Here is a 13,078-nt window from a genome sequence, read left to right on the forward strand (position 1 = left end):
ACACACACACACACACACTCTCACACACGCACTCACATAGGCACACACGGACTCTCACTCAGACACACACAGTCACGCACACGCACTCACACACGCTCTCATACGTACACACGCGCACACACGCATGCTTGCTCACATGCACACAAGCGCACACACTCATGCACACACTCTCACACACACTCACACGCACTCTCACCCACACACACGCACGCTCGCTCACATGCACACATGCGCACACACTCATGCACAGACTCTCACACATATTCACACCCACACACACACTATCGCACACACACACACACATGCACACTTGCTCACATGCAGACAAGCACACACACACTCATGCACACACTCTCACACACACTCATACGCACTCTCACCCACACACACGCACGCTCGCTCACATGCACACATGCACACATACTCATGCACAGACCCTCACACACACTCACACCCATACACACACTATCACACACTCACCCACACACATACATTCACACGTACACACATGCGCACACGCTCATACACACACAGACACCCACACACATACTTATACACACACACTCACACTCATATGTACACACACGCGCACACGCGCACACATGCACACACACTCATGCACACATTCACACACGCTCTCACACACTCTCACACACGCATACATGCAAACACGCTCGCTCTCAGACATTCACACACTCGCTCACACGCACACTCTCACACACGCACACACACAGACACCCACACACACAAACACACACACACAGACATCCACACACACACACACAGACTCACATGCACACTCGGTCTCACGCTCACACGCACACAGTCATGCACACACGCACTCACACACACTCACACACTCTCATACGTACACACGCGCACACACAGGCACACATGCACACGCACACACACACTCACACACACTCACACACACATACACGCAAACACACTCACTGTCAGACACTCACACACTCTCATACACACACACTCGCTCACACGCACACACACCCACATGCACACACACTCTCACATGCACACTCTCACACACATACTCACACACGCACACACACTCACACACTCATACACACACATGCACACACACACTCTCACAAGCACACACACACTCACACACACACGCACACACACTCTCACACACGCTCACACACGCACATACCCTCACAGATGCACACTGTCACACGCACACACTGACACACGTACACACTCTCATACATGCACACACACGCTCTCACACACTCATCCATACACACTCACACACTCTGACAAACACACACCCTCACTCACACATGCACACGCACACACACACGCTCTCTCTCACACACACACACGCACACTCATACACTCACACACTCACACACACAAACAACCTCACACACTCAAACATACGGTCCCACACGTGCACACTCTCACACACATACATGCTCCCACACGCACACACACGCATACACACCACACACATTCTCGCACACGCACACACTCTCAGACGCACACACACACACTCACGCACATGCACACACAGTCTCACACAAGCACACACTCACAATAACACTCTCACACGCACACACACACACACACACACACACACACTGCCCCTCTCTCTCTCTTCCACTGTCTCTCTCTTTCTCTTTCTCTCCTCCGATTCCTCCTCACCCACCCCGATGGAATTCTCTCTCTCTCTCTCTCTCTCTCTCACCCCCTTCCCCCCTCCGCCTCCCAAATAACCTGTCTCTTCCCTGAATCTCTGACTACAATTTCTTCCCCTTACCCCATTTCCCATCATGTATTTGCTCTCTCTTTCTCTCTCTCTCTCTCTCTCCTCTGCCCCTCTCTCCCTTCCCCCCCCCCCCACCATGTTGCCCATCTCAGTAGTCACTGTGCTCTCCCTTCCCTCCCTCAGAGCCCTCAGCCCACAGTGCTGCTGCCTTCCTCACTGTCCTGCTGAGGAGTCTGATCTCTCCTCCCCATCCCCTCACCACTGGAGAGGCACTGCCTTTCCCAGCCTCCCTTTCTCTCCCAGCTCCTTTACTAGGAAGGTGTCCTTTCCCGGTCACCATTCCGCTGAGTCAGCGGGTTTAGAATGTTGGAGCAGGCTGGGATCATCACTGGAGACTTCTCCTGACCGAGTGATGCCGCATGGGGCCAGCAGGTTTGTTTTAATTACTGACAATCTGGGCGAAAGCTTTTCCGTGTAGCATTCTTCAGGAGGATGCAAGAAAGGCAAATTTCAGACAATCACAACAATCTGTATTGGACGGTGCAGATTGGATTGAATTGGATAGAATTGAACTGAATTGAACTGAACTGAACTGAATTGATTGTCCCGTGTACTGGGACACAGTGAAAAGCTTTGTCTTGTGAGCAATACAGGCAGATCACTGAGTTAAGTCACATCGATGAGTAAATAATAGGTAAACATCGGCAAAAACGTAAACACAGGGACAGGCGAACGTTAAGAGTTTGTGAGTCCATTCAGTATTCTAACAACAGGAGGGTAGGAACTGTTTGGAAACCAGCTGGTGGGTATGTTCAGGCTGCTGTACCTTCTCCCCGATGGGAGAGGTTGGAGATTGGTTGGCACAGTGATTCTGACTGGTCAGGGTGTAATCACGGAGAAAGCAATGGGGTATCCCAGGCTCCTGCATTATTCAACAAACTTTAGAGGTTTATAAAGTCATGAGGGGGCATGAATAGGATAAACAGACAAGGGCTTTTCCCTGGGGTGGGGGAGTCCAGAACTAAAGGGGCATAGGTTTAGGGTGAGAGGGGAAAGATATAAAAGGGACCTAAGGGGTAACGTTTTCACACAGAGGGTGGTACGTGTGTGGAATGAGCTGCCAGAGGAAGTGGTGGAGGCTGGTACAATGACAGCATTTAAAAGGCATCTGGATGGGGACAGGAATAGGAAGGGTTAGAGGGATATGGGCCAAGGGCTGGCAAACGGGACTAGATTAGGTTAGGGATATCTGAGTCAGCACGGACAGATTGGGCTGAAGGGTCTGTCTCCGTGCTGTACGTCTCCATGACCTTAACCTGATTATTAGGACGGCCGTTGGTGCACTCAGCGTTGTGTTGAACCGGAGATGTTGTGATTGTGGTTTGATATGGGTCTGTATTCTGCCTCCAGCAACCAGTGTCGAGTGGCCACACCGTCAGCTGAAATCTCTGCCATGCTGTAAAAGGTGGTGGTTGTTTGAGATTTGGCATTCCCGGTGTTGGTCTTGATAACTGCAAGACCAAGCCCTTCAGCAACATGCCTTCCATCTTGGCGAGATTCAAGGTGGGCACTGCCAACTGAGACCCCTTTGTCTTTTCCAGGACTGAATGACAGCCATCGTGCCCCTTCAGTGACCAGCGAACCCCGACGCCCGATTCAGGTAAAATATCATCTGTTAAACCGGGGGGTGGGGGAGGGGGGGAGGGCGGGAGGTGGGGCGCCAGTATCACGGGCTTTCTGAGACTCAGTGTCACTACATTGAGAGGGGGGTGGGGGGGTCCCAGAGTCCACAGTGTTTGTATCAGCGGCATTGAAAGGTCCCAGATTGCGGAATCACAGAATTGATGTGGGGGATGAAGGAGACCATTCAGCTCATCTTATATGAACCAGGGCTCCGAAGGAATGTTGGGATTTAGAGTCGGAGAGATGTACAGCACGGAAACAGACCCTTCAGTCCGACCGGTACATGCTGACCATAATCCCAAATTAAACTAGTGCCACCCTGCCTGCACTTGGCCCATATTCCGCACCTCGGCTCCCCTACAACCTTTCTTATACATGTACTCGTCCAAATGTCTTTTCGACTGTACCCACATCCAGCACTTCCTCAGGACGTTCATTTTACACAAGGACCACCTTCAGGTGTGTCCGAGTGCAGAGATATCAGAGATCCCTCAGGTTTACACTGTCACAGTGCAGAGATATCAGAGATCCCTCAGGTTTACACTGTCACAGTGCAGAGATATCAGAGATCCCTCTGGTTTACACTGTCACAGTGCAGAGATATCAGAGATCTCTCAGGTTTATAGCGTCATAGTGCAGAGATATCAGAGATCCCTCAGGTTTACACTGTCACAGTGCAGAGATATCAGAGATCCCTCAGGTTTACACTGTCACTGTGCAGAGATATCAGAGATCCCTCAGGTTTACACTGTCACAGTGCAGAGATATCAGAGATCCCTCAGGTTTACACTGTCACAGTGCAGAGATATCAGAGATCCCTCAGGTTTACACTGTCACAGTGCAGAGATATCAGAAATATCTCAAGTTACAGTGTCAGTGTGCAGACATATCAGAGATCCCTCAGGTTTACAGTGTCACAATAAAGAGATACCAGAGATCCATCAGGTTTACAGTGTCATTATGCAGGGGTATTAGAGATCTCACAGGTTTACACTGTCACAGTGCAGAGATATCAAAGATCTCTCAGGTTTACACTGTCACAGTGCAGAGATATCAGAGATCTCTCAGATTTACACTGTCACAGTGCAGAGATATCAGAGATCCCTCAGGTTTATAGCGTCACAGTGCAGAAATATCAGACATCTCTCAGGTTTACAGTGTCACAGTGCAGAGATATCAGATATCTCTCAGGTTTACTCTGTCACAGTGCAGAGATATCAGAGATCCCTCAGGTTTACAGTGTCCCAATGCAGAGATATCAGAGATCCCTCAGGTGTACAGCGTCACAGTGCAGAGATATCACAGATCCCTCAGGTTTACACTGTCACAGTGCAGAGATGTCAGAGATCCCTCAGGTTTACGCTGTCACAGTGCCTAGATATCAGAGATTCCTCAGGTTTACAGTGTCACAATGCAGTGATATCAGAGATCTCTCAGATTTACACTGTGACAGTGCAGAGATATCAGAGATCCCTCAGGTTTACAGTGTCACAGTGCAGAGATATCAGAGATCACTCAGGTTTACACTGTCACAGTGCAGAGATATCAGAGATCCCTCAGGTTTACGATGTCACAGTGTAGAGATATCAGAGATCCCTCAGGTTTACAGTGTCACTGTGCAGAGATATCAGAGATCTCGCAGGTTTACACTGTCACAGTGCGGAGACATCAGAGATCCCTCAGGTTTACAGTGTCACAGTGCAGAGATATCAGAGATCCCTCAGGTTTACAGTGTCACAGTGCAGAGATATCAGAGATCTCTCAGATTTACACTGTCACAGTGCAGAGATATCAGAGATCCCTCAGGTTTACACTGTCACAGTGCAGAGATATCAGAGATCCCTCAGGTTTACAGCGTCACAGTGCGGAGATATCAGAGATCCCTCAGGTTTACAGTGTCACAGTGCAGAGATATCAGAGATCTCTCAGGTTTACTTTGTCACAGTGCAGAGATATCAGTGATACCTCAGGTTTACAGTGTCACAGTGCAGAGATATCAGAGATTCCTCAGGTTTACAGTGTCACAGTGCAGAGATATCAGTGATCCCTCAGGTTTACAGTGTCCCAATGCAGAGATATCAGTGATCCCTCAGGTTTACACTGTCACAGTGCAGAGATATCAGAGATCCCTCAGGTTTGCAGTGTCACAGTGCAGAGATATCAGAGATCCCTCTGGTTTACAGTGTCACAATGCAGTGATATCAGAGATCTCTCAGATTTACACTGTGACAGTGCAGAGATATCCGAGATCCCTCAGGTTTACAGTGTCACAGTGCAGAGATATCAGAGATCCCTCAGGTTTACAGTGTCACAGTGCAGAGATATCAGAGATCTCTCAGATTTACACTGTCACAGTGCAGAGATATCAGAGATCCCTCAGGTTTACAGTGTCACAGTGTAGAGATATCAGAGGTCACTCAGGTTTACAGTGTCACAGTGCAGAGATATCAGAGATCCCTCAGGTTTACAGTGTCACAGTGCAGAGATATCAGAGATCCCTCAGGTTTACAGTGTCACAGTGCAGAGATATCAGAGATCCCACAGGATTACAGTGTCACAGTGCAGAGATATGTGAGATACCTCAGGTTTACAGTGTCACAGTGCAGAGATATCAGAGATCACTCAGGTTTACAGTGTCATAGTGCAGAGATATCAGAGATCCCTCAGGTTTACAGTGTCACAGTGCAGAGATATCAGAGATCCCTCAGGTTTACAGTGTCACAGTGCAGAGATATCAGAGATCCCTCAGGTTTACAGTGTCACTGTGCAGAGATATCAGAGATCCCTCTGGTTTACACTGTCACAGTGCAGAGATATCAGAGATCCCTCAGGTTTATAGCGTCATAGTGCAGAGATATCAGAGATCCCTCAGGTTTACAGTGTCACAGTGCAGAGATATCAGAGATCCCTCAGGTTAACATTGTCCCAATGCAGAAATAACAGAGATCCCTCAGGTTTGCAGCGTCACAGTGCAGAAATATCAGATATCTCTCAGGCTTACAGTGTCACAGTGCAGAGATATCAGATATCTCTCAGGTTTACTCTGTCACAGTGCAGAGATATCAGTGATACCTCAGGTTTACAGTGTCACAGTGCAGAGATATCAGAGATTCCTCAGGTTTACACTGTCACAGTGCAGAGATATCAGAGATCCCTCAGGTTTACAGTGTCACAGTGCAGAGATATCAGAGATCTCTCAGATTTACACTGTCACAGTGCAGAGATATCAGAGATCCCTCAGGTTTACAGCGTCACAGTGCGGAGATATCAGAGATCCCTCAGGTTTACAGTGTCACAGTGCAAAGATATCAGAGATCCCTCAGGTTTACAGTGTCACAGTGCAGAGATATCAGAGATCTCTCAGGTTTACTTTGTCACAGTGCAGAGATATCAGTGATACCTCAGGTTTACAGTGTCACAGTGCAGAGATATCAGTGATACCTCAGGTTTACAGTGTCACAGTGCAGAGATATCAGAGATTCCTCAGGTTTACAGTGTCACAGTGCAGAGATATCAGTGATACCTCAGGTTTACAGTGTCACAGTGCAGAGATATCAGAGATTCCTCAGGTTTACAGTCTCACAGTGCAGAGATATCAGAGGTCCCTCAGGTTTACAGTGTCACAGTGCAGAGATATCAGAGATACCTCAGGTTTACAGTGTCACAGTGCAGAGATATCAGAGATCTCTCAGGTTTACAGTCAGGTTCCTCAGGTTTACAGTCTCACAGTGCAGAGATATCAGAGGTCCCTCAGGTTTACAGTGTCACAGTGCAGAGATATCAGAGATCCCTCACTTTACAGTGTCACAGTGCAGAGATATCAGAGATACCTCAGGTTTACAGTGTCACAGTGCAGAGATATCAGAGATCTCTCAGATTTACACTGTCACAGTGCAGAGATATCAGAGATCCCTCAGGTTTACAGTGTCACAGTGCAGAGATATCAGAGATCCCTCAGGTTTACAGCGTCACAGTGCGGAGATATCAGAGATCCCTCAGGTTTACAGTGTCACAGTGCAAAGATATCAGAGATCCCTCAGGTTTACAGTGTCACAGTGCAGAGATATCAGAGATCTCTCAGGTTTACATTGTCACAGTGCAGAGATATCAGTGATACCTCAGGTTTACAGTGTCACAGTGCAGAGATATCAGAGATCCCTCAGGTTTACAGTGTCACAGTGCAGAGATATCAGTGATCCCTCAGGTTTACAGTGTCCCAATGCAGAGATATCAGTGATCCCTCAGGTTTACACTGTCACAGTGCAGAGATATCAGAAATATCTCAAGTTACAGTGTCAGTGTGCGGACATATCAGAGATCCCTCAGGTTTATAGTGTCACAATAAAGAGATACCAGAGATCCATCAGGTTTACAGTGTCATTATGCAGGGGTATTAGAGATCTCACAGGTTTACACTGTCACAGTGCAGAGATATCAAAGATCTCTCAGGTTTACACTGTCACAGTGCAGAGATATCACAGATCCCTCAGGTTTACAGTGTCACAGTGCAGAGATATCAGAGATCCCTCAGATTTACGCTGTCACAGTGCACAGACATCAGAGATCCCTCAGGTTTACAGTGTCACAGTGCAGAGATATCAGAGATCCCTCAGGTTTACAGTGTCACAGTGCAGAGATATCAGAGATCCCTCTGGTTTACAGTGTCACAGAGCAGACATATCAGAGATCACTCAGGGTTACATTGTCACAGTGCAGAGATATCAGAGATCCCTCATGTTTACAGTGTCACAGAGCAGAGATATCAGAGATCCCTCTGGTTTACAGTGTCACAATGCAGTGATATCAGAGATCTCTCAGATTTACACTGTGTCAGTGCAGAGATATCAGAGATCCCTCAGGTTTACAGTGTCACAGTGCAGAGATATCAGAGATCACTCAGGTTTACACTGTCACAGTGCAGAGATATCAGAGATCCCTCAGGTTTACACTGTCACAGTGCAGAGATATCAGAAATATCTCAAGTTACAGTGTCAGTGTGCGGACATATCAGAGATCCCTCAGGTTTACAGTGTCACAATAAAGAGATACCAGAGATCCATCAGGTTTACAGTGTCATTATGCAGGGGTATTAGAGATCTCACAGGTTTACACTGTCACAGTGCAGAGATATCAAAGATCTCTCAGGTTTACACTGTCACAGTGCAGAGATATCACAGATCCCTCAGGTTTACACTGTCACAGTGCAGAGATATCAGAGATGTCTCAGGTTTACACTGTCACAGTGCGGAGATATCAGAGATCCCTCAGGTTTACAGTGTCACAGTGCAGAGATATCAGAGATCCCTCAGGTTTACAGTGTCACTGTGCAGAGATATCAGAGATCCCTCAGATTTACACTGTCACAGTGCAGAGACATCAGAGATCCCTCAGGTTTACAGTGTCACAGTGCAGAAATATCAGAGATCCCTCTGGTTTACAGTGTCACAGTGCAGAGATATCAGAGATCCCTCTGGTTTACAGTGTCACAGAGCAGACATATCAGAGATCACTCAGGGTTACATTGTCACAGTGCAGAGATATCAGAGATCCCTCATGTTTACAGTGTCACAGTGCAGAGATATCAGAGATCCCTCTGGTTTACAGTGTCACAATGCAGTGATATCAGAGATCTCTCAGATTTACACTGTGACAGTGCAGAGATATCAGAGATCCCTCAGGTTTACAGTGTCACAGTGCAGAGATATCAGAGATCACTCAGGTTTACAGTGTCATAGTGCAGAGATATCAGAGATCCCTCAGGTTTACAGTGTCACAGTGCAGAGATATCAGAGATCCCTCAGGTTTACAGTGTCACAGTGCAGAGATATCAGAGATCCCTCAGGTTTACAGTGTCACTGTGCAGAGATATCAGAGATCCCTCTGGTTTACACTGTCACAGTGCAGAGATATCAGAGATCCCTCAGGTTTATAGCGTCATAGTGCAGAGATATCAGAGATCCCTCAGGTTTACAGTGTCACAGTGCAGAGATATCAGAGATCCCTCAGGTTAACATTGTCCCAATGCAGAAATAACAGAGATCCCTCAGGTTTGCAGCGTCACAGTGCAGAAATATCAGATATCTCTCAGGCTTACAGTGTCACAGTGCAGAGATATCAGATATCTCTCAGGTTTACTCTGTCACAGTGCAGAGATATCAGTGATACCTCAGGTTTACAGTGTCACAGTGCAGAGATATCAGAGATTCCTCAGGTTTACACTGTCACAGTGCAGAGATATCAGAGATCCCTCAGGTTTACAGTGTCACAGTGCAGAGATATCAGAGATCCCTCAGGTTTACACTGTCACAGTGCAGAGATATCAGAGATCCCTCAGGTTTACAGCGTCACAGTGCGGAGATATCAGAGATCCCTCAGGTTTACAGTGTCACAGTGCAAAGATATCAGAGATCCCTCAGGTTTACAGTGTCACAGTGCAGAGATATCAGAGATCTCTCAGGTTTACTTTGTCACAGTGCAGAGATATCAGTGATACCTCAGGTTTACAGTGTCACAGTGCAGAGATATCAGTGATACCTCAGGTTTACAGTGTCACAGTGCAGAGATATCAGAGATTCCTCAGGTTTACAGTGTCACAGTGCAGAGATATCAGTGATACCTCAGGTTTACAGTGTCATAGTGCAGAGATATCAGAGATTCCTCAGGTTTACAGTCTCACAGTGCAGAGATATCAGAGGTCCCTCAGGTTTACAGTGTCACAGTGCAGAGATATCAGAGATCCCTCACGTTTACAGTGTCACAGTGCAGAGATATCAGAGATACCTCAGGTTTACAGTGTCACAGTGCAGAGATATCAGAGATCTCTCAGGTTTACAGTCAGGTTCCTCAGGTTTACAGTCTCACAGTGCAGAGATATCAGAGGTCCCTCAGGTTTACAGTGTCACAGTGCAGAGATATCAGAGATCCCTCACTTTACAGTGTCACAGTGCAGAGATATCAGAGATACCTCAGGTTTACAGTGTCACAGTGCAGAGATATCAGAGATCTCTCAGATTTACACTGTCACAGTGCAGAGATATCAGAGATCCCTCAGGTTTACAGTGTCACAGTGCAGAGATATCAGAGATCCCTCAGGTTTACAGCGTCACAGTGCGGAGATATCAGAGATCCCTCAGGTTTACAGTGTCACAGTGCAAAGATATCAGAGATCCCTCAGGTTTACAGTGTCACAGTGCAGAGATATCAGAGATCTCTCAGGTTTACATTGTCACAGTGCAGAGATATCAGTGATACCTCAGGTTTACAGTGTCACAGTGCAGAGATATCAGAGATCCCTCAGGTTTACAGTGTCACAGTGCAGAGATATCAGTGATCCCTCAGGTTTACAGTGTCCCAATGCAGAGATATCAGTGATCCCTCAGGTTTACACTGTCACAGTGCAGAGATATCAGAAATATCTCAAGTTACAGTGTCAGTGTGCGGACATATCAGAGATCCCTCAGGTTTATAGTGTCACAATAAAGAGATACCAGAGATCCATCAGGTTTACAGTGTCATTATGCAGGGGTATTAGAGATCTCACAGGTTTACACTGTCACAGTGCAGAGATATCAAAGATCTCTCAGGTTTACACTGTCACAGTGCAGAGATATCACAGATCCCTCAGGTTTACAGTGTCACAGTGCAGAGATATCAGAGATCCCTCAGATTTACGCTGTCACAGTGCACAGACATCAGAGATCCCTCAGGTTTACAGTGTCACAGTGCAGAGATATCAGAGATCCCTCAGGTTTACAGTGTCACAGTGCAGAGATATCAGAGATCCCTCTGGTTTACAGTGTCACAGAGCAGACATATCAGAGATCACTCAGGGTTACATTGTCACAGTGCAGAGATATCAGAGATCCCTCATGTTTACAGTGTCACAGAGCAGAGATATCAGAGATCCCTCTGGTTTACAGTGTCACAATGCAGTGATATCAGAGATCTCTCAGATTTACACTGTGTCAGTGCAGAGATATCAGAGATCCCTCAGGTTTACAGTGTCACAGTGCAGAGATATCAGAGATCACTCAGGTTTACACTGTCACAGTGCAGAGATATCAGAGATCCCTCAGGTTTACACTGTCACAGTGCAGAGATATCAGAAATATCTCAAGTTACAGTGTCAGTGTGCGGACATATCAGAGATCCCTCAGGTTTACAGTGTCACAATAAAGAGATACCAGAGATCCATCAGGTTTACAGTGTCATTATGCAGGGGTATTAGAGATCTCACAGGTTTACACTGTCACAGTGCAGAGATATCAAAGATCTCTCAGGTTTACACTGTCACAGTGCAGAGATATCACAGATCCCTCAGGTTTACACTGTCACAGTGCAGAGATATCAGAGATGTCTCAGGTTTACACTGTCACAGTGCGGAGATATCAGAGATCCCTCAGGTTTACAGTGTCACAGTGCAGAGATATCAGAGATCCCTCAGGTTTACAGTGTCACTGTGCAGAGATATCAGAGATCCCTCAGATTTACACTGTCACAGTGCAGAGACATCAGAGATCCCTCAGGTTTACAGTGTCACAGTGCAGAAATATCAGAGATCCCTCTGGTTTACAGTGTCACAGTGCAGAGATATCAGAGATCCCTCTGGTTTACAGTGTCACAGAGCAGACATATCAGAGATCACTCAGGGTTACATTGTCACAGTGCAGAGATATCAGAGATCCCTCATGTTTACAGTGTCACAGTGCAGAGATATCAGAGATCCCTCTGGTTTACAGTGTCACAATGCAGTGATATCAGAGATCTCTCAGATTTACACTGTGACAGTGCAGAGATATCAGAGATCCCTCAGGTTTACAGTGTCACAGTGCAGAGATATCAGAGATCACTCAGGTTTACACTGTCACAGTGCAGAGATATCAGAGATCCCTCAGGTTTACGATGTCACAGTGTAGAGATATCAGAGATCCCTCAGGTTTACAGTGTCACTGTGCAGAGATATCAGAGATCTCGCAGGTTTACACTGTCACAGTGCGGAGATATCAGAGATCCCTCAGGTTTACAGTGTCACAGTGCAGAGATATCAGAGATACCTCAGGTTTACAGTGTCACAGTGCAGAGATATCAGAGATCTCTCAGATTTACACTGTCACAGTGCAGAGATATCAGAGATCCCTCAGGTTTACAGCGTCACAATGCGGAGATATCAGAGATCCCTCAGGTTTACAGTGTATCTGTGCAAAGATATCAGAGATCCCTCAGGTTTACAGTGTCACAGTGCAGAGATATCAGAGACCTCTCAGGTTTACTTTGTCACAGTGCAGAGATATCAGTGATACCTCAGGTTTACAGTGTCACAGTGCAGAGATATCAGAGATTCCTCAGGTTTACAGTGTCACAGTGCAGAGATATCAGAGATCCCTCAGGTTTACAGTGTCACAGTGCAGAGATATCAGAGATCTCTCAGGTTTACTTTGTCACAGTGCAGAGATATCAGTGATACCTCAGGTTTACAGTGTCACAGTGCAGAGATATCAGAGATTCCTCAGGTTTACAGTGTCACAGTGCAGAGATATCAGTGATCCCTCAGGTTTACAGTGTCCCAATGCAGAGATATCAGTGATCCCTCAGGTTTACACTGTCACAGTGCAGAGATACCAGAGATCCCTCAGGTTTACACTGTCACAGTGCAGAGATATCAGA

At 46.8% G+C, this 13,078-nt stretch overlaps 1 protein-coding gene across 1 annotated transcript in view; it reads left to right on the forward strand.

The window, feature by feature from the left end:
- LOC132807140 (uncharacterized) overlaps positions 1 to 13,078 on the forward strand; it is a 209,731-nt gene that overhangs the window by 41,507 nt on the left and 155,146 nt on the right. Inside the window, exon 6 of the mRNA XM_060821462.1 lies at positions 3,334 to 3,392. Within this exon, the coding sequence (XP_060677445.1) occupies positions 3,334 to 3,392 (59 nt within the window). The remainder of the gene's footprint in view (positions 1 to 3,333; positions 3,393 to 13,078) is intronic.

Source organism: Hemiscyllium ocellatum, assembly GCF_020745735.1.
Source record: "Hemiscyllium ocellatum isolate sHemOce1 chromosome 27 unlocalized genomic scaffold, sHemOce1.pat.X.cur. SUPER_27_unloc_1, whole genome shotgun sequence".
Classification (NCBI taxonomy): domain Eukaryota; kingdom Metazoa; phylum Chordata; class Chondrichthyes; order Orectolobiformes; family Hemiscylliidae; genus Hemiscyllium; species Hemiscyllium ocellatum.